This window comes from Caretta caretta, chromosome 5 (assembly GCF_965140235.1).
Source record: "Caretta caretta isolate rCarCar2 chromosome 5, rCarCar1.hap1, whole genome shotgun sequence".
Lineage (NCBI taxonomy): Eukaryota > Metazoa > Chordata > Testudines > Cheloniidae > Caretta > Caretta caretta.
In genome coordinates this window covers 113,629,655-113,652,752 of record NC_134210.1, presented here as the reverse complement: position 1 = coordinate 113,652,752, position 23,098 = coordinate 113,629,655, and the positions used below count along the sequence as shown (strand labels likewise).

At 40.7% G+C, this 23,098-nt stretch overlaps 1 protein-coding gene across 3 annotated transcripts in view; it reads left to right on the top strand.

Annotated features, from left to right (window-relative positions):
• MLLT3 (MLLT3 super elongation complex subunit) overlaps window positions 1-23,098 on the top strand; it is a 224,139-nt gene that overhangs the window by 139,048 nt on the left and 61,993 nt on the right. For 2 of the 3 annotated variants that reach the window (XM_048851068.2, XM_048851069.2), the window contains one exon: window positions 12,078-12,200. The exons of the other annotated variant lie outside the window; for it this stretch is intronic. In XM_048851068.2, coding sequence (XP_048707025.1) covers window positions 12,078-12,200 — 123 coding nt within the window. The remainder of the gene's footprint in view (window positions 1-12,077; window positions 12,201-23,098) is intronic. 3 annotated transcript variants of the gene reach the window in all.

The following is a 23,098-nucleotide window of genomic DNA, read 5'->3' as shown; positions in this document are numbered from 1 at the left end:
TAACCTGAATGTACACTTCCTAACAGTTTTAGTGTTTTTTTTTAAAAAAAACAACGCACAGATCGTGTTGACTATCTTGCTACTATTTATTTGTTTTTCAGCTGGACAAGAAGTGTCTAACAACTTAGATTTGATTATAAATGACTTAACTTTGTGCAGTGCCGCATTTATCCCTCTTTTCTGTATACATCATTATCTGTTTATTGTGCATCATTTTCTCTTGCTATTTGGAGAAGACAAACCAACCATCATTGTCTTTTCTCTCTCACCTCCCTCATTACCGGCAGTGAACAAGTTACCTGTATCTGAGGCTACTAGTCTTTCGTACTTCCCTCTGTTAATTATCTCTTTGCTGGTGGTCTATATCTAATCAATTCAGTACAGAAAATGCAATAAGGTCTTGTCCATTCAGTAGTTAAATTACACCTGAAGGACTAAAAGTCCTCATTGACCTCCAGTACTGGAGGATCCATTTTATTTTTTACTAATTTAATTCTCCCTACTCTTCGGGACTGAGGTAGGAACACTGAAAATCTGCCCCTCTCCTCCACCCTGAAAAGTGACTGAATAGACAACTGACTGAATCTGAGGTGTAGCACTGCTAACGCAAGTAATACACTTCAGATCAAGATGAGCATTTTCAGGGCAATTAATTTAGGAGTGCTTTCACCATCATTCCCCTTATGTGGAAGCCCAAACCATGAATAGTCCTGCATGTGCTTCTCGCAAGTCAAATGAAGCTGCTTCAGGAAATCTAAACTGGAGGCCTAGTGATTTATGTCTCTAGTTGGCAACATTTAAGACAAAGTAGAGTTATTCTCCTTCAAGATGAGTGGTGCGCTTTAAATGTAAAATACGGTGTTTTCTTTTTCGAAGTAAAAGATGGACTCAAAAAACTCTCCCAAATTGAGAACCTTTTGATTAGTTTTTTTTTTAATAGTTGTATGGAGAATGTTTATTTTCTTTCCAAAACTCAAGTCCTGCATTTGTGTCCTGTGTGCAAACAGGATGGGAAATATATTACTACAGTACATCCACTTTCCTGAAAATTATACTGTTCTTCCTTTTATGGTCCTCTTGATTCTGAACGATTACTGTTCAAATCCCATTTTGGAATATTCCCTTCCAAATGATAAGCTTGACTCCAAATGCTCATCTTCTCTCTAGGGAGGAGGTGGGGTCAGGGAGAGAGAGGAGTTAGACTGTATCTTCCCTACATCGTAAAGATGAAGGGCAGGCTGTGTTGTAGGCACTATCCTAGTACACATGCTTTGAAAATACATTGAGGCTTTTTCTTTAGACATGAGAAACAAACACAGAGGAGAACTATTTGCATTTGCCAAGCCTGTTTTCAGACAGTGGGAAAATACTGGACTCCACCAAGAAGACCAACCTGGAATAACTTGAAGTCATGCCATATTTCAATAACCGCAGTCTCCTGCCTAACACTGCATTTAGTGTCATCAAAGTTGAAGCACAAAATGTGTCCTAAATCACCATAAGTTAGAGGATCCTAAGATTCAGCTGATTCTGTGCAGCTGATTTCCTTTCCATTCTGAGAATTATTTTCTCCATTATCACGAAAAAGATAAGGTGTAATTTGGCCTTGCAACTGATATTTCTCTAATCAAGAAATTTAAGGAGAACATTTGTTCCAAACAATTGTACAAAGGTCATGTCCAATTTACAAGTCTTTTCTCAAAGCTTGGTTTCTGCAGGAGGACATTTTCTACACAGAAATCCCTTCAGAAATAACTTTGTCCATCTCCATCTTCCAATTTGATTTAAATTAATCTCTGGATTTTCGAATCTATATGGAGGGGGAATGGATCTGCAGGAGCAGGTTTTAACATATCCTTGCATGAATATTCACAATTTCTGGTGGCATGCAGTCCATCTCTTTCTTTAAAGATGCTGTCCCAGATCAAGTAGCATTTCTCGCAGAACCAGGAATTAGCTATGAAAAAGTCAACCTGAAACTTTGTCCTTGTTTTTTCTTAAGTAGAGTACAGTAATGATGTGGCAGGATTGATTGGCAGGGAGCAGTGGCAACCAGTTGGTCTTGCCTTATATACATAAGCAATGTGCCTCATCAACCTGGCTGTAGATCAAATCCCAGAGGACAAAAAAACAGTTTCCATTGAAGAAAACTCCTCTTGTATTTGAATGAAAACTCTGACGTGGACCTCTTTCTGACCCAAAGCCAATAGTTGTGACAACAGTAAGTATAACCCTACCTCCTAGAGACCTCTCACTCTAGACAGAGAACAATTATCTGGGTGCAAAGTTTGGCTCACTTTTCCCTTCATTCTGTGGGTAAAGAAGGTTCATTTGATTCCAGTCCACTGTTTATTTTCTGTCAAAAATACCATTTTTAACACAAAGATTAGAAGTGGTATCTCATATGTTTAAGTCAGTAGCAAGAAGTTAATTTGGAGGACTCTAACTGATAGGTAACAGTTAAATTGGATTTTTGCCTCTGAAAATCCCAGTCTTCCTCGGACGTACCACCTGTTTCAATGACATTGCAAACAACTGCCTTGTGAGTTTTGTAGGAAAACACAGGAAAAATATTTTCAGTTCATGTTAAGACAGCAATATAATACAGCCCTGTCTGCCATCTATACAAAAATGAATGTTTGTACGGTTTGCAATTGTGTAATTAATACTTTTGACTTTTTGGAAAGGGACTCCAAATCCATCAGTTCTTCCCTTAACTACAGTATACAGACAGCCCTTGGAGATCAGCCATCATAACTTACAAAAACAGTCCAATTTATAACATTTTAGGAGAATTATTACAAATATGTGTGGTTACTAATGATGTGGTTTGAGGTTTTAGATCAAGAGGTTGCAAGGAGTAGGTTGCTGTTAATCAGTGCAGCAAATAACTCTCTTGGAAACAGATGCTTTTCTTTTTGTCTGTGCTGACTCTGAACTAATTTCAGAAGTGCAAGTTGCTCCTATGGCAAAAACCTCTGTCCCCATACCCATGGATAGACAGCTGATCTTCTAATGAGTAGAAGGAAGAAATAAAAATGTGCATCTTGGGGAGTGGTACTTTAAACAAGGGACCTGTACGTTGTCAGAAAAGTGACCTTTCTTAAAGACGTCATCGTTAAAGTTCAGCGTTTGCCAATATTCATCATATACTTATCACTTAGTGCTATCTGAGATTACAATCGGTCCCTATATTTTGAACAAGTCGTGGTTGACAGATGTTTCTTAATTGCTTCTACTGCATTAAGTATATATTCTGAATCTCCTGTAAATCTACTGTAATGAAAACCAAGCTTTTTTCCCTTGTGATTCTCATGTACTAGTTGGGGAAGCTGGAGCCTCTCCAGGACCAACGTTAGGTATAGTGTTCCTTTAGCCAAAGGATTATCTTTAATCTTTTGCTCTGCATGATTTAAGTCATTGAATTGAGTTTATTTAAACTATATGATTAGCATTTGCTTTAGCGTCCAACACATAGCTTAGAAGATCCGAGAGCTTTAATTCCCCTTTACAGGAATGGTGGTTGAATGTTGGGGCACATTTTTTTTTCTTGTTCATTTTAGTTCATATCAAGTCTGTCTCAGTACTTCTGACCTTAAGTTATCTTAACTGTTGAAAATATGAGCTTATTGGGTCTAGGGTGGAGTTTTAAAAGGGTTGATCCTTGTTCAACTTTGCTTTCATTGACTTTGGTGGGAGAAAAGTTAGGCCAACACTGAGTGCTTTTCAAAATCCCACCTTTAGAGTTTAACTTTTTAGGGTATTTCAAAATAAACCAAGTTAAATATCAGTGCTGTCTCTTTTGAAATTTGAGGCACTGATCGGGTTTTGGTTCCTTCACTTCAGAAGCAATGCATTCTCATTGTGCTGCAAAGCCAGCACCCGATCCATAAACAAAAAAATGAAAGGAAAAACGTAGGGTATGTTTTCACTTCAGGGATTACCCAGGTTTGGCTAGCTGGGGTGGAGCTTCACCACTGCAAACTCCTACCCATGCTAGACCCATGTAGCTGCGTCCACACTAATGTACTTTAACCAGAGTGCTGAGCTGGTCTTTCAATGGGCTATCACATGGTTCTTAGCACTACACTACGCTGCACTGCTCTATGAATTCATTCTTATTGTATTATGGGAGAACTTGTCTGTCCTCCTTGAGCCTCTGTGCAGAACTGCTCTTAACTCACCAGCTCAGTAAATTTAACCATCGGTGGCAAAGCATGGATCCTACTCTGGATGATGAACTGTTCCAGCTGTTAATGCAAGTCACATTTCAGGCAAAGGAAAAAGAAGGCAGGTGCAGGACATGAAATATGAGGGAGGGCACTTCTGCAGTCCCTTGTCACCTTGAAAAGGTGATGGCATGCCTTGCTAAGGAGATCAAGCAGGCTACATGCATACGTGGAGCAGTTAGAGACAGCTGATGGCGATAATAGCTATGAAATCCCCCTGTGTTGACCAGCAGTTCTAGAGCGGGACCACAAGCAAAGCATGGTGGGGCTACATCATCATGCAGTCCTGGGATGAGCAGCAGTGGGCCTAGAACTTTGGCATGAGGAAAGTGACCTTTGTGGAGCTGTGTGAGGAGCTTGCCCTGGCCTATCAACACCAGGACATGCAGGTGAGAGACCCGACTAGTCCAGAAGCAGGTTGCTATTACTATCTGGAAGCTGGCTACTCCATATTGCTACAGATCAGTGGTTAGTCGGTTTCGAGTTCTCTAATCAACTGTCAGTACTGTGGTGATAGAGGTTTGCAAGGTAATTTATTGCAGTGGTTTGCCTATGGGTAGTGAAGACTTAGTGTCCCTGACATAATTTTGGTCTTTGAGAGAATGGACTTCCTGAACTATATTGGAGCCATCAATGGCACTTGTGCCTGTAGTCTGCTCCTACTTCCCCAATGGTGCACGTGAATATGTAAACTGGAATGGATACTACTCACTCATTATGCAGCCCTTGGTCAACCACAGAAACTGGTTCATAAACACTTATGTGGGATTCATGGGCAAGATACGTGATGCCAGCATATTTTGGAGATCAGTTGGTTTCAAACTGGGATAAGCTGGGACTTTATTCCCACTCAGTAATGTGGATATCAGTGGGGTGTCTGGGACCAATGTAGTTGGTTTTTGGAAGACCCAGCCTGTCCTCCGTTGGTTTGGCTTATGAGCTCCACTCTGGTGTGAGAGGACAGGGAAGAAGAAAGATAATTAAATACTGAGCAGTTGCAGGATGATGGTAGACTGCATTTGGTGACTGAGGACAAGATGGTGCTGCCTGCAGAATTGTTAAGATGCCAGTGTATATAATGCCTTTCACTGTGGGCGTGCTGTGCACTGCACAACATAATTGTAAGGAGGAGAGGGAGAATATTCACCAGGGAGTGCGTTGATTGTGCTTGTTTATGGACCCAGAAGAGAAGTGCATCTCTGTTAACTGGGGCTTGGATCCAGGATGGCAAGCTATTTAAGGGATGGGCCCACAAGACACATCTTTGCTTTGCAGGAAGAATGATCATAATAGGGAGGTGAGTAGAGCACTGAAGCACTGTTTCACCAGTTTTACAATCAATTGTATGTGGCATTAATCTGAAACTTCATTAAAAGCTTTGCTTTTAAATTACCATCTCTATATTGTTTGCTAAGCACTCGTATATCAAGGCCTTTAGCTGCAGAAATCATTTATTAGCAGTTAGCAGCATGGGTAGCCCAAGTGCCCCAGTGTAAATAGACAAGATAAAATTAACAATTTCTTTTTAAAAATTAATGTCACATATAGAAGAATGGAAATGCCCATGTGCTGCATTCTTGTTCTTCTTCTCTTGTTGATGCACGGGGCAGAACTGGTAATCTACCCACATATGCTTCTCTCCAGGAACTGCATTGAATGGTTCATTTTCACATCCAGAATTGGGCATCATTCAGTGCAGGATAGGGTAGCAGAGAGGAGAGGTCACTGGGACAGGGACTGGTATCAAGGCTGGCATTTTTTTGCTGCCTGCTGGCCTTCATGGCTAACAGCCACTCCATCATCTACCTATGTTGCTGCTGTTCTTCCTGCTGCAGCTGCATTCCTGTTCCTTCATGGCAACATAATCTGCTTCCATCTTCTCCCTATCCAGCATCCTCTCAGCTGTAGCCAGGAGGAGGTCCTACTCTAGGAGCTGGTCCAAACTGCTGGCAAAGACCTTGTGTATCTCCTCTAGCAGCTCATCTCTCACCTTTTTTCTTTTTCCCCAGAGGGTCTTGCACCAGTCACTGACAGTCAGTGGCATCCTGGGGGTGGGAGAATGGGTGGGTGCCCTGTCTCAGCTAGGTTAGATGGCTCTATAAAGCAATAACACACAACAGTATTTTTCTGTCCAGTGGGGAGTGGGAGGGGAGAAAACATTTCTCCTTTAATTTTCTGCATCACAACAGTGGGAACAATTGCCAGTTTTATTTTGATGTAGGCTCAATTTCTCTACATTTCTCTGCACTAATACTGCCGTGACCTGATTATATAGTTATTTTAAAAAAAACAGAACACCTCAAAAACCTGTAATTGGCATTTGTGGGGGTTGAGTGTGGAGGGGGAACAGGCCAAGAACCTTGTGGTCTTAACATTGTTCAGGCAGTGGTGGCATTAGAAGATGTCACCTTGCTGGAAATTAAAGATTGGAAGAGGGAACACCTATTCCAGGCCTCTTCTGTGCCATGGAGATCTTTCATCATCTGGTGGCTGATGTGGAGGTTAATTCCTGGAGGAGTCTAGTGATATATAAAAATGGTAATGGCAAGTGTTCTCTGCCGAGAAACCTCACTGACCATTTTGAGTTTCTTTTTATTTATGGCAAGTTCTTCTGCATTATACCCCTAGATCAGATTAAAATTTGGGCATATATAAACAGGAGCTGAACTAGGAGGCAGCTCTAGAATCACAGGTGTACTTGTCTACCCCTTGGCCTTTCCACATCCTGCCCATCCACTGGTGATAGCCCTCCATTGACTCTGTAGTACTGAGAGACTTTGCAAGCAATCTGGAGTTAATACCATTCCAGGTCATGCAGTGTTCTTAATATCTACCCTGCCTCTGAAAATGCTTTAATGATAGCGTCCGTGTGAGAAAAAGAACCCAGCAAAATACATATGCTTTTGCTGCCTGCGTTCCTGCCTTTGTGGGCTTTGCTCTGCTTATGCTAATAGTGACTGCTTTGCATGCATGCAGCAGCGGGTACTGCAGGAAATCATGTTTATTTTTAATTTTTATCCCCCCTGCTTGGAGTCCATCTTTGATTTCACGTGGCTTGATGGGTGAGGAGTGGGGAAAGGAAAGGAAGGGGGATCAGGTCAAATGGAGCTTCTTCCACCTTCAACTGAAGCCTGGCAGGCAAAGCCCGACCCACGGCACGTAATATCATTAATGAGGTTGGTCTACCCCCATGCGCACGCACACCAACCAAGCCTTTCTTTAAGATATCCTGGGAGTATGGCTCAAGAAAGTTCTCCATGTGCTCCAGTGCAGTTGACTGCATGGGGCTCAGCATATACTCTATGTTCTCTGCCCCTGGTTCCTGCTGTAGCTGGTCCTTTTATCTCCTCTTCCTAATCCAGGAGTACGTTCAGCAGGAAAGTGGGATGAGTGCTGTCAGCAGTGCCGAGAACCTCATCAAACTCTTCGTAGAACAGGCAAGTTTAAGGCAATTTGCTGGTTGTGGAGTTGTGATCCTGGACCTTCTTATATGCAGTCTTCAAAGTTTTGATGTTTCTCCCTGCATTGAGAGGCCTTCCACTGAATTTCTTCTGCTGTCAAATTCTTGGAGATTTCCTCTTAGAACAGCTGATCTTGGTTACATCTCTCCAAATCATGGGTCTTCGTGATCTCACACCAGAGGTTCATCAGAACCTTGGTGTCAGCATCTGGGCAGCTGGCACCACATTGGAAAGAGGATTTCTCAGACTGTGTGAGAATGCTGTGAAAGCACAGCAGAAATGTAGTAGGCCTGCATGGGGTTTAAAGGCTGATTTCACCATATAAACTTGTAGGTGAGTTCCAATGCAAAAGAGGGGAGTAGGTAGAGGGCAAGAAATACGACCCAGGTGGAATGGTGGGAAGGCAGTGAAGGAGTGTCAGCACTCCTTGATTAGTCTGTATCCTCACTGCAAAGTAAGCAGATTGCCAGCCCAGGTTGAGGCAAAACCCTATATCAAGCCTATATCCTCAGCTATATATGTTAGTGCAGGCTTAAAGTACCCTCAAGCCTGGGACAAAGGATGTTCTGTGTGAACGTTGGGGAGCCAGGGACAACATTCATGCTACAGCCTGAGCTAACTCAGCAGTGAAGACATACCCTCAATGGCTATGGGATTTCAAGGTGTTTTCAAAAGGAAGTGGTCATAAATGTTCAGCATAGTGGTTTTCCCCACTAAGTAAAGGGCACCATATTTTAAGTAGCCCTTCAGCTGAACCCTAGCCCTGTCTCCTTGCTTAATTTAAGCTTCAAGGAAATGTGCTAAGTTTCAAAAGAAAGTGTTCACAGCCTAAACTTTTTCTTAAAGTTATGTCTTAGCTAGCAAGACCAATGTTATAGAAGGGGACTCGGAGGATGAAAATGATGGTAGAGGTTTGGTTTTGTTTTGTTTTAAACTCTGGGTCTGAGGAGGACAAGTGGCCTGAGGATCAGAAAATTCCTCTTCTCACATTAATTGAATGGGCAGATAGGGAAATGTTTTTTATTTTAGTAGCCAAGAAATGAAGTGTACATTGGAGACTTTATTTTGCTACTGTCAGGTTTACAGAACCTAAGTAGAAGCTTGAGCTGTATTTGGCCTACTGCACGCATTGTCCACCCACTGAGCAGAATTCTGCCACTGTTCATGGTGGTTAATAATGAAATAACAAGCTTTGGAGTATAGGTATTAAATTGACCTCACGGTGCTCACTTTTAGGAAAATCTACATTTTACTTGCGAAATCAATATTGGATTTGCTCAGTTTCTATGTGGAATACTGGAATGTTTCAAGTTACCTTTCTGAACATAACTTTGTGTTTTACAACCAAATCAAACATTAAGCATGGCATTTTCAGAAATGCTCAGCATTGGCTATTTCTGCTCCCACTAAGGGTAATGGAGTCTTACCATTAACTTCAACGGGAGCAGAGCTAGGCCAGCTGTCAGGATAGGATTTTCAAAAGTACTAATTGTATTAAGAAAAAGTGCATGAAAAGCATCATATGGGGTCACAGAGTAAGACGTGGCATTCTATTCCTAATTCTTGTTCTTTTGCTTTTTACCTTTTCTATTACTGATTGTGAACTTTTTTTAGAAAAAATACTGTTTCACATCAAGCTGGGCATCAAGCAAGCAGTTGTTGCACGTAACAATTCTCAACTGACTTCTAACTTCTCTCCTGTTGATATTTCCTCATTCTGTCTGAACCTCCACTATGTTCCAATGCCTCTGGAGATGCTGGGCATCACCTTCTGCATCGACTTCCTTTAAATAGTTTTCAGAATGGAGATAAGTGGATAAAACATCAGTGTCAAGAGATGGTGGTTTGAGCAGTGGCTAAACCACAGTACATTATATTTTGGTTGAGTAGAATTGTTATCCTTTAGGGAAGAACTGGTGGCTTCCATTCCAATGATAGAGTTCTTTGGCACTGTGTGGGTTTTTTTGTTTTTATATATATTTTTATTTTCAAGCTCTGATGGGTACACTTTCAGTTCTTAGTGCCCACTACCCTCATTCCCTAATAGCCAGCTGTGTCAAGGAGTAACAAACTCCGTAATAGTGAATGAGCTCATGCCTACTCATGTCCTCTCGTGAAGATGACCTGATGCTAGCACAAATGAAATTCCCCAGAAAGAAGGATATTTGCTTATAATGTTGTAATGTGGACTCTGATTCAAAAGAGAGAACTTGAATTAACCATGCTCTTTGCAAACCTGACCAGCTCCACTGGGTGGTGTATCGTAGAGGCAAAGTGTGTTTTCTGTGCCTTTACTACAGCGCTGAGATATAGGTGCACACAGATTTAATGGAGACTTCTCATCCTTGCATCCAGTCACCTTTTATGGCACCTCCAACCTCCTTCCTTGAATTTTGTCTAGCTGAGTTCAGCTGCAAACTTTGGTGAGCTCTGGTTAAAGAATGTCTGTCAGAAGAGCGTAAAAGTCAGCCATTTAAGTTGAGTTGAATTAAATTATTAATTGATCCCACCTGACCACCCAGAATATACCTTCAAGAGAGTGGTTGCTTTGTGAGAGCACCATCTTCTGGCATTGCCCTGGTTTAGGAGCCTGGGATGTTGAACCAGTGTATCAGGGAGTTACTTTGTTAGATGTCCTTTGGCTAAACCTGAGCTCCTGTTTTGCCAGGTGGTGGTCTGATTATAGCACTGTGGGGAGTGTGATACAAATTCAGGTAGAAGACAAAATTAACTATAATTGTGCTTTCTTTGTAGTCAGCTGGATAAAGTAATTGGCTATCAGGATATCTGGATAGATTTTAAAAAAACCTATCAAACATGAGGAATTATCTGTGTGGCTTTGCGATCCTGCATCATACTCAGTTCCTCCATGCCACCCATTTGGGGGATTCTAACAGCAATGCAGAAGGGCACTCAGGGCTCAAAGATGTATCCCAGGTGTACCTACATGGGATAGTTTACCACAGAAAACAAAAACCATCCTCAAAGGACTGATTAGGGCTTTGCTTCCAAAAGAACTGAAATGTCCTTATAATTCTATGTCATCCTGGCATTCTTGAACTTGTAGCCTGATAAGTTACTACAATTAAGAAATTGTTTATTGGGGTGCAACATGCACTTGTCACAAAAAACAGGCCCTTTTCAGGTGGCTATTTAGAGTTAATTAAGAAGATGAAATTGGTGAAGCACACAAACTTTGATCTTTAGTTAATACAGACAAATGTAATTGAAATTATAGAAAAAATCAGTATACATAAGTATAAAAATAATAAGGTAAGTAAAGGGGTTTCCTGCAGGGTTAATACTTACAATGTTACCTTGTGCATACTTATAACCTGGTGGATACCTTTAGAAGCAAAGCTGGAAGAAAAAGTAAGTGGAGATCACCCCAAGACGAGAGCTTTCCACCCAGTTGTTCCATGTAGTCCCCTCCATGTCCCAGTGACAGGATGGATAACCACATCTTTTCTACGCTTTTTTCCCATTCCACCCATCTATGTTCAGTACCATATTTGTAAGGTTTCAGCCCCAGCCTGGGTGTAGTATTCCAACTAGCCATAGTTAAAGTTCTGACCCTTAACACCTCATTTGCGTCAATTAGTGTCCCAATAGTTTTGATACATCAATGCAGTTAGCTCCATAGTTGCTTCATTGCAAAAGTACCTTAAGATGCTGCCATATGTTTGGTTGGTTGGTTTACCTATTTATCATACAATGCTTAGCAAATAGATTACATGTTACCCAATAATATATACCCTCCAAGATGAGGCCAGATGTCAGTAGTCAGCATGGATGCATCTTGCCTGAGTGACTAGGAAGATGGATTCTCTCCCTTAAAGGATTTTAGAGCCAAGCCACTTAACTCTTTCAGGTACTAAATTTAACCAGCATCAGTTTCATCATCCATATATTTTCCATCATAGTGCTTTATTCAATAGTCAAGTCTCCTGAAAGACTGATTCACATTTTATATTGCTTACTGGGATGGCAATAAGTGCAGACCTTTCTGCCTCAAGTAGAATAAACTGATTTCTTTCAAAAGTGTTGAATGTTATAGAGAACATGGAATTGGGGGTACAAATTGGGTTTTAATCCAAACCAAAAGAGACATCAGATCTTTTTCATCAGGTTTACGTATGAAAAATACTCACTCTAGCAGAATAAACTTTTCAGGTTTTTAAAGGGGTTTTTTGTGTGTGTGCAGATTTTTCCATATTGGCCTGGAGGATGGGAATTTTTTAAAATAATCCAGCACCTATAGAGGAAAACAAGATTGCATTTTATATTGGAGATTTTGCAGTATCTCCATTCCCAAAATGATTGCTAATTCCTGACATAGTATTTTATAATATTTGACCAGTACATTAATTTCCCTCTCTCATAACAGATCATGGTAATGTCAGATGGCACATCAGTCCCTTCGGGACAGAGCCTTCATCTCCCCAACCTTCCCAGTAACTACTCCCTGTCTTCTTCTGAAGTGAAGAAGAAATCATCTCATGGGCCAAAGGTGAGACCTGTTTTGATGTGAGAAATTGAGGTGGTAGTGCAAATCTGGAAATCAATTTCTAAAATTTATTCCTTGATGTTGCACAATAACCTAGCAGATGCAATGTTACAGGCACTTCACTGAAGTGATTTTACTGACTTGCTACTTTAAAAGTAGTGCAGAACTCATAAGGGTGGGAGAACAATCAATGGTTAAGATATTTACATTGTATATTTCACTTAAAAGAGAACGGTATTGCTTTTTTCTCTTCCCAATATTTGAAAGAACTCTATCTCATCACTGTTGCAAAATATACCACAGAACATTTACTAGCATACTTTCAAATACTGAAACAAATTTATTAAATGTAACAATTTAAATAATTAAAACAAATTTACATGCATCAAAATAAATGGGCGAAGTGCATCTTGTGATGTGATGACCTTGGGGTTTTTGAATTATATTTATTCTTTTACTTGCTGTTTCACAATCGGAGATCTGTCATCTGTCTCCAGGTCATCAGTGTGAATAAGTGAAGCTAATAAACAGTAAAAGTAATACTTTTCCTCCTGTACTAGAAACATGATTATTTCAATGAGCCATCTGAAAAATGTAGATTAACATGTTCAAAGTAGCAGAGAATTTCTTCAGATGACTTAAGTAAATTGGGAATAAACTGCATTTTAGGATTTTTTTCAAACAAACAAAAAACATCCACCTGCTTCATGACGCAATCAATGTATAAGTATCCTCTCTATCCTGGTTGCTTTTCTTTGTTCAGTATTTTATTGTTTTGGGTTTGGGTTTCCTTTGTTGCTTGATGCCGTTTTAAAGCACGCTCTTTGACCTTATTGGCACCTGATTTTGTATGCCATAAGAATACTATTATTGCTTATCACTTTCATACAATGAAAATGTGTGCAGTTCTGTTCCCTAGGTAAAATGTCAGCACCCATACCTGTGTATCAATAGGCACTGAACCAATGAGTCCCTGACACAGAAATGAAATTGCTAATTGCACATGTTGGTAACATACAAAATAGATTGTAATTAAAAAGGAAACACAGAAGCAAGTGGTCTATCTATTTATTGTGTTTATATGGCCCTCATTACCATGGTATTTGAGCACCTCACTATCTTTAATGTAATTACCCTACAACACCCCTCTAAGGTAGGGAAGTGCTATTATCTCCATTTTACAGAATGGGAACTGTAGCTCAGAGATTTAACTTGCTCCAGTCATACAGGGAGTCAGTGCCAAAGTAGAGAATTGAATCCAGTCTTCCCAAATCCTAGGTTAGAGTCCTAACTACTGGGTTGTCCTTCCTCTTTTTTCTGTATCTGTGTAACCCACACACCTCCTTGGGTGTGGTATTCTGTCCCATCTAATGGCACCGAGACCACTTAAAAAGAGAGAGATAAAATGAGTCTGCTCTACAGCCTTAGCTAACAGCCAGTTGCCTTTTTAGCTCATGCAGTAGAGGCTCATGCACCAAGCTCTAGGGGCCCCTGGTTAGATCACGCCTGCCAATGACTGGGGTCTGTCAGCGTTACATCTGCATCTTGAGTGCTTCACTGTACAGGATGCTTTTCAATAATTTGTTAAAAGGAAGGGCAGGAAGGCACTTGACAAATGGTAATTGTGAGGTTGTTCTAAAAGAAAGTCATGGAATTAAAGAAAGTCCAGTGTCTTACTACAGAAAATAATTGATTTAGCTGGCAAATATATTCAGGTTTTTGATTCCTCCCAAAGATGTTAAGTCAATATTTTTTAAGGTATCTTCCAGTCCACTATGACCATACTATGAACAGGGCCTTTCTAGTTTTGAACCTCTACAATTTCTTATACAAGGTTCAGTCCACAGTACACAAATATTGATGCTTTGCCTTTTAAAACAACTTTACATGTGGTGATTGTTCAAAAGTGCATTGGCATGTGAAGGTGCATCTGCACAATTGTCTCTTCATGTATGCTGCCTTGTATGTTATATTGTATTGATCTTTGCAATCTGGCTGTAAATGTATCTAGCCATTTTGGTAGATATGGAACAGGTAATTGAGTCTTTGCAATAGAAAAGGCCCATGTTCACTGACTTGTTGCTTCAGGAGCTCTACCTTACTTATTGCCCCTGCGGATACAGTTACCAGCAGTGAGTTTCTAACCACATGGCAGTGGAATGGTTAGATACAATAGGCGATACAAGATTAGATATAGAGTCATACAGCAATGGAGGTTTCCATTCCATATCTGTGAAACTGTTGTAAAGGAATGACTATGAGTTATCTGATTACTTAATTAGGGCATGTAACAGTAATAGTGTCTGATTTAAATCATTGTTTTAATTTTAGCCATAGGTACCTAGCTATTCCTTTTCTCCTTTGTCAGAGATCCAGAGAGATAAAATATCAATAAATTATCACTATAAACCCTCACTAAGGAGCGTGGCATGCCAGAGCCATGGGGATAGTCCTCTAATTAATCACTTTCTTTTTTGCTCAGTTTTAACTGATGTTCGCTGCAATGTTTAGTGGTGGAAAGAGTCATTGTATCAGTACATTGCATTACTTGCCAGTGGGAAGGATAATTCAGCCATCTCCCCTCAGAAACAGCCTTGTCTCCTCCCAGCCTCACATACAACATAGACAGCAGTATTACTCTGTGCTCATGGCAACAGGTACAAATATCAGAAAAAATATGCTCCAAGGCGTTGCCTTATTTAGGCTTATTGCTTGTGTTTGGAGGAATGGACATGTAATGTAATCGTAGCCCGGTTACTATTAAAATGTTGTGTATTCTTCTATGGTAACATGCTGTAAATTGAAATCCACTTCTTTTGGGAATTTTTTAAGCCCCAACTTGTTGAGGAGTAGTATTTACTTAGGGCAAGACCCGCAACTGGTGTAAATTAGAGTTACTTCATCAACTTCAGTGTAGCTTCCTTATTGGTGTGAACAGAGTGTACAAGTGAGCAAATGTAACTTTTTACAGCACTCTCTAAAGTTGCAGTTAAAGATTATTGAATGGCTCTTTTAGTCTATATTTCATGGGTAGGGTTTTCAGGTTTCAGTTTAGATTTACAGATGTAGGGTACTATTGAAATTGACAATGGGTCTTAACTGTAAATATTTAAACCAAGAAGTCCAAGAATGTTAGCTTCCCACTCACTGACTTCAGACTGTTATACAGTACTCCTAGTTAGGTTTATTCAAGGAAGAATTGCACAGCTCACGGGCAGTACCCTGTGAGTGCAAAGAAAAGAAGAAAAATGGATATTGTTGGCTAAATGTTCACTTGTCCAAAATCAGAAGGGACTAATTGGTAATACAGAACCATCACACTTGGCTTACTCTAACATATTCTTCTGAAATACGGATTCAAAAACATGGGTGTCTGTATCGCCTTACATAATTTAATGTGATAAACATGATGTAGCCAAGGGGTTTTGGTGAAGAAATAAGTTTCTTGTCTTTAACATTCTTTAAGGTGTACGTTTTCAAGGACTCTGGATACTTTGGGAATATATAAATATCCCAAGTGACATGTTAAATCAGGGCTAGTAATAATTATATTACTTAAGTGTGTTGTACTGATTTTTTCATTTAATTTTTTTAAATATGCAAAATATACAGGGACAGTGTCTAGTACTATACAACCACATTTTAATCTATTTTATAATTATCTGATGTGGAGAGTCCTTTGGAATCAGTCTATCAGTCACCGAGTAATGCCATTTACTTTCTAAGAGCAGTAGCCATTAAATTCCTCGCCTACAGAAAAACAGTGTCTTGTGCTCCCCCTGCTGGCTCTTTGACTACAGTGAGCTAACTCCAAAATGTTTTTCTGTTTTTCTGCCATTGCTGGTTACAATACAATCTGCCAGATGGATCAGACCTCGTTGAAAGCTTTAGGAGAAAGAGGGCTGTAATGTCTGAGAAATGAACAATCAGTAGGGGAAAATACTTTTTAGGGAAAAAACTACAAATTGTAGTGAATAAAACAGGGCAGGGGACACTAAAATATTAAGTTTCCCTCCGAAGAAGGAATTGTCTCCCCTCTTACCTTCTGCTGTATGATTTGTTAGCGCATTCTCTCTGCTGTACACCAAAACCTTTCCAAATTGATTGATACTGTGAAGCAAGATTCAAAAATGGAATATTTACATTAAAAGCTCAGTATTACAAAATGGCAGAAGTCATTTTTAACTTGAATTTCTGAAACTAAGCAACTACTCCATCTGACATACATTTGCCTCCCGTGAGCCTAAATTCAGGAGGCAAATTTGTGAGGCTAACTCCCTGTTCTTACCTTAATGCTTCCAGATTATTTGGAGACAGCTATGAAATATGAAGTAATGACTTTATTACACCTAGAAATAAAATGTGTGTTATGACCACTTGTTTTAATTTCTAGACAAAACATAGAATGCACTAGTTTAGGTTGGCAGTGCCGCTATAGCCAGTTTAATGACTAAATGAACCAAAATTGCTACAGTTGCTAACTACCTTCATCGTATCTGCTACTTGAGTTCTTTGAAAACATTTTCATAGGAAGGCACTTGCCTTCTGGCACTTATTTAACCAAACTGGGAGATTACGTTTTGCAACATGAAGTCCTGATGTGCCTTTGCATGGGAACCAACAGTTGTTTTAGATCCTCCATTTTCCCCATGTCTTTGCTTTATAATCCCAGTGGTGATTAAGTCTCTAGGCGCTTTCTCTTTTATTGACTGCCACAGTCTGTACGTTATGAAAAGTACTTCCTGACTGTATCATGCTCTCCCAAACGTTTCTTTTACAGGTCTGTTACTCCTGCTATATCAAGGGGATTATGTTTCTTGCAGAAATATGTGTACTTCTGTTTAATTTACTTGGGTATTTTAACAAGCATGTAATCTCTATATTAATTATCCTTTTGATGTTTGTCATACAAGATACCAAAGAAAGTATAGAATGATTCACTTGGGTTGTTTCAACTAGATATTTGACAGATAGGCAAAGGTAAACTGTGGTATGTAAATACATTATCAGCCAATAATCCACAATCTAAATGTTACAATCATCACTTGAAAGAAAGGTTTAGTTGGCGTGTCACTTTCAGCAACAGAATCTGTCACTCACTTTTATTGTTTGCAGTGTTTCTTAGGGTGGAGAGAAAATCAAATGCTTCAGAGCACTTCGTTTAAAAAAAAATACAAGGAAATAAATTAAAAAATACATTCTTGTTTGCACTAAGATCTATACAGCACAGAGTATAGGTGAACTTTCATGTATCTCTATCAGTATGCCCAGTTATTTAATTAATTCTCATACGTTAATTGAATGTGATGAATGAAAATACTACTGTTTCGCATTACATTTCGTGCCTCCCATGCTGTTTTCTTCCAGCTGTTGTTGAGTCATGTAGAGTGATTACACAAGGGGTGGAGGTTGAGAAGAATGTATTCACTTAGGTGACAGTGAATCTCTGAGTTATAGTGAGGGGCTGTCCTAGTGGTTGATGAAGTAATTCTTTACATGCATGAATGTGGAGACGAATTCATCCACGGCGAGCATAATGTTGATACCATGGTTTCAATAAGCACATCAATTTCCTGGATTTAGAAGATAATTTTAAATTGGGGACTTGTTTCTTTTAAAAACCCAAGGAGGGCTGCTGGGCCGGGTTTCCATACTACTTAATCCTTCAACTCTCCAAGACCTATTTCACAGCTGTCAAGGAAAGATCCAGGGTCAAGCCCTGTTGCTTTGCAGTGTAGATGCAGCCTTACAGGACTCATGCTCTGGCGGTCTGCCAAAAGTAATCACAATCCCACAGGCTGACTTTCTTTGTCTTCTGGTTAGTCAAGTTTGGTGGACAGTCAAGTTTTTCCACACTGCACCACCAACAAAGGGCTAGAGCAGCCACATTTTGAGAGAGTGCTAGAAAGTCTGAATTATAGTTGGTTGGACTCAGGCCTTGTCTACACTACAGGGGGAGATTGATCCAAGTTACACAATTTCAGCTACATGAATAAAGTAGCTGAAGTCGACATAGAATCATAGAATATCAGGGTTGGAAGGGACCTCAGGAAGGTCCTCTAGGCCAACCCCCTGCTCAAAGCAGGACCAATCCCCAACTAAATCATCCCAGCCAGGGCTTTGTCAAGCCTGACCTTAAAAACTTCTAAGGAAGGAGATTCTACCACCTCCCTAGGTAACGCATTCCAGTGTTTCACCACCCTCCCAGTGAAAAAGTTTTTCCTAATATCCAACCTAAACCTCCCCCACTGCAACTTGAGACCATTACTCCTTGTCCTGTCCTCTTCTACCACTGAGAATAGTCTAGAACCATCCTCTCTGGAACCCCCTTTCAGGTAGTTGAAAGCAGCTATCAAATCCCCCCTCATTCTTCTCTTCTGCAGACTAAACAATCCCAATTCCCTCAGCCTCTCCTCATAAGTCATGTGTTCCAGACCCCTAATCATTTTTGTTGCCCTTCGCTGGACTCTCTCCAATTTATCCACATCCTTCTTGTAGTGTGGGGCCCAAAACTGGACACAGTACTCCAGATGAGGCCTCACCAACGTCGAATAGAGGGGAACAATCACGTCCCTCTATCTGCTCGCTATGCCCTTATTTATACATCCCAAAATGCCATTGGCCTTCTTGGCAACAAGGGCACACTGTTGACTCATATCCAGCTTCTTGTCCACTGTCACCCCTAGGTCCTTTTCTGCAGAACTGCTGCCTAGCCATTCGGTCCCTAGTCTGTAGCTGTGCGTTGGGTTCTTCCGTCCTAAGTGCAGGACCCTGCACTTATCCTTATTGAACCTCATCAGATTTCTTTTGGCCCAATCCTCCAATTTGTCTAGGTCCCTCTGTATCCTATCCCTGCTCTCCAGCGTATCTACCACTCCTCCCAGTTTAGTATCATCCGCAAATTTGCTGAGAGTGCAATCCACACCATCCTCCAGATCATTTATGAAGATATTGAACAAAACCGGCCCCAGGACCGACCCCTGGGGCACTCCACTTGACACCGGCTGCCCACTAGACATGGAGCCATTGATCGCTACCCGTTGAGCCCGACAGTCTAGCCAACTTTCTACCCACCTTACAGTGCGTTCATCCAGCCCATACTTCTTTAACTTGCTGACAAGAATACTGTGGGAGACCGTGTCAAAAGCTTTGCTAAAGTCAAGAAACAATACATCCACTGCTTTCCCTTCATCCACAGAACCAGTAATCTCATCATAGAAGGCGATTAGATTAGTCAGGCATGACCTTCCCTTGGTGAATCCATGCTGACTGTTCCTGATCACTTTCCTCTCATGTAAGTGCTTCAGGATTGATTCCTTGAGGACCTGCTCCATGATTTTTCCGGGGACTGAGGTGAGGCTGACTGGCCTGTAGTTCCCAGGATCCTCCTCCTTCCCTTTTTTAAAGATTGGCACTACATTAACCTTTTTCCAGTCATCTGGGACTTCCCCTGTTCGCCACGAGTTTTCAAAGATAATGGCCAATGGCTCTGCAATCACAGCCGCCAATTCCTTTAGCACTCTCGGATGCCATCTGGCCCCATGGACTTGTGCATGTCCATCTTTTCTAAATAGTCCCTAACCACCTCTTTCTTCACAGAGGGCTGGCCATCTATTCCCCATGTTGTGATGCCCAGCGCAGCAGTCTGGGAGCTGTCCTTGTTAGTGAAGACAGAGGCAAAAAAAGCATTGAGCACATTAGCTTTACTTAATTTTACTTACTTAAATTTACTTGGACATACTTAAATTTACTTACTGTGGGGTCCACACTACGCTATGTCGGTAGGAGACATTCTCCCGTCGACTCCTCTTGCACTTCTTGTTCGGTCGAGAGTCCGGTCTACACTTACCAGGGAGTCGATGGGAGAGTGGTCTGCGGTTGATTTAGCAGGTCTTCACTAGATCCGCTAAATCGACTGTCGATGCATTGATCACCATGTGTTGATCCCCCGGTAAGTGTAGACAAGCCCTTAGACTCACATAATGCAGCCTAGATGCTGGAACCCAGGTTGGGACCTAGGGTTCAGCAATTCCTAAACTTCAGTAACAAATGTGTGTAGATGCTCAAGCCTTAGGTTAACAAACAAAGGGTGCTGTACCTTGAGTTCTACTAATCCTGGGCTGACATTGCAATGTAGGAATTACCCTATAGCTCCGTTATTAGGGCACTCAGCTGAGATGTGGGAGATCCAGATTCAGGTCCCTGTTCTCTCTGATTCAGACCAGAAAAAAGACAGATTTTGAAACCTTTTCCATGAAATGGAATTCTTGTTTTCCAGACACCCCTACTGAGGACATTACCCTGGCCCTTGGTTGGCCAAGACATGAAAGAACACAACTAAGAATAAAGAAAAGGAGTACTTGTGGCTCCTTAGAGACTAACCAATTTATTTGAGCATAAGCTTTCGTGAGCTACAGCTCACTTCATCGGATGCATCTGATGAAGTGAGCTGTAGCTCACGAAAGCTTATGCTCAAAAAAATTGGTTAGTCTCTAAGGTGCCACAAGTACTCCTTTTCTTTTTGCGAATACAGACTAACACGGCTGTTACTCTGACAACTAAGAATCCGACTTTGGCCTTCCACATGGACTATAAAAACATCACTAGTCACTAGATCTTGCCTTTGGGGTTTGTTTTACATAGAACTTAAACCTTACATATGCACACACTTCAAAACTCCAGGAAAATGGTCTTGACTAAAATCAGGAATGATTAATGTTTTTGTTTTTGTTTTAATTAGTGGCATGGGAAGTGGGGAAGTGCTTTACCTTCAAACATTCAAATGTCAGCATTTAAGAGGAGTAGTAGATTTTATTTACTGCTTAGTGTTTAAAGGCACTCATCTTTCATTAGTATGCCACAAGTACACGCCCTCAAATAGATAAAAGGTTGTGATGAGGAGGAGGGAGAAAAATTATTGTTCTTAACCTCTGAGGACAGGACAAGAAGCAATGGGCTTAAATTGCAGCAGGGGAGGTTTAGGTTGGACATTAGGAAAAAATTCCTAACTGTCAGGGTGGTTAAGCACTGAAATAAATTACCTAGGGAGGTTGTGGACTCTCCATCATTGGAAATTTGTAAGACCAGGTTAGACAAACGCCTGTCAAGGATGGTCTAGAATGATAATACTTAGTCCTGCCACGAGTGCTGGGGACTGGACTAGATGACCTCTCGAGGTCCTTTCCAGTTATATGATTAGTGGAGTGCATATTAATTTGATGGATGAATCGGGAAGTTTCAAAATCTGTCTAATATATTTAAAATACTAGTGTGATTTAGACCCACAGTGAGAATGCATTCAAGGAGAACAGTCTTCTCAGCTAGACTACTGAATTTCCTATCTCAGCCGCATTTCATTTATGGTTGGTAGAGCTGGGCAGAGGCCAGATTTTTCCATTGTGTAGGAAATTGATTAGATTTTGAGGAATTGGCATTTTCCAGTGGAAAAATATTCCATCAGAAAATTTTTAACCTGCTCTAATGTTTTGATTCCTTACTGTTGGCTCTGAAGACCTGGCAATACCAGTTTTGTTTTTAAATATATACCCATGAAAAATGTCTGTCTTGTGGGTCAGTCTCTGATTGTTCCCCATCCCCAAGTTTCTTCTCAGGCTTTTGGAGTTTGTTTATTTGTTTTCTGGTGTTATGGTGGCTGCTGTGTTTATGCATGTACTAGTACTGTATTTTTGACATATTGTTTGAGGAAAGCTCTGGATAGGTTTCTTTAAAATGTCACAAAACTAAATAAAATATTTTAAGTAACAAAAATACAAACATTAAAACCAAAACAATTAACTGTTCCTCTTCCCCTTACATCTAGGGAAAGGGGAGGAAGAGAGAGGTTGTGATTTCATAGTTCTAATATTTGGAAGACATTACAGTTTGTCTACTTAGCCCCAGGTTCAGACTACGGGGGGATGAATAGCAGTGCACACCAAAATGCTATGTTGTAACTCCCCTGTGTGGATGCTGCGGGCGCAAATTGAAAGATAATCTAGTTTGTCTTTAACGTATTCATTTTCAAAGAGGACTACGTTAATGTGAACTAGGAATCTAAGTTCACACCTGCAGCATCCACATGGGGGAGTTAGAGTGCAGCACTTCGGTGCACACTTCTGTTCACACCCCATAGTCCAAACTGTGGGGCAGTGTAGACATAGTCTCAGCTCCTACACTGATGAGCACAGCCTAAACATCTAAATTAGACAAGTTCTGAAGAGTTTTCTGCCAGTGTCTTGCTAATTAGATAACAAGTATAGCTGCACAGCACAACATGTGTACCCTGCTCTAACATCCCATCTAACTGTCACAAGTTCTATTTGAAAGGCCATCTCTGTTTTCAGATCAGTTCTACAAACTATATTTTTAAAATTAGTCAACCTCAATAGAGGTTGTGTGTTACTGTGACCCTAGTTTGCTCATTGCATTTCTCATGTTCTGCTGCTGTCACATTCTGAATTGTGGTTACTCCAACAGCAGTTCCCAAAAGTTAAATGTTTCCCTCTTCCTCATTGTAAACATGTGGCAGTGTAAGGCAGCCAAATAAACCACAGCTACAGATAGGCAGGAGGGTTCCCACCCCCATCGCCGGGAAACTCCCTCCCAAAAAAACAGATGCTTATCAGCACAGAATGGTGAATGAACATCAACTGACGAAAAACAAGGTAGTTATATAGTTAAGTGCATAATTTTTATATACGTGATATAAAGATCAGGGAATTGTAGATGTATCAGTTCCAGGTTTAACTGCACTTCTGCTCTCTCAAGAGTACCGTATGGGGCAGGAACTCACATTCCTCTCCCTCCAGAATAGTGTGTTAGGGTTGTGTTTATTCCAACAGGTCTGATCTTACTTTAGTGCCTGCTATTCTGCTGTCTCCCAAGGGCTTTGACAGTGTTTA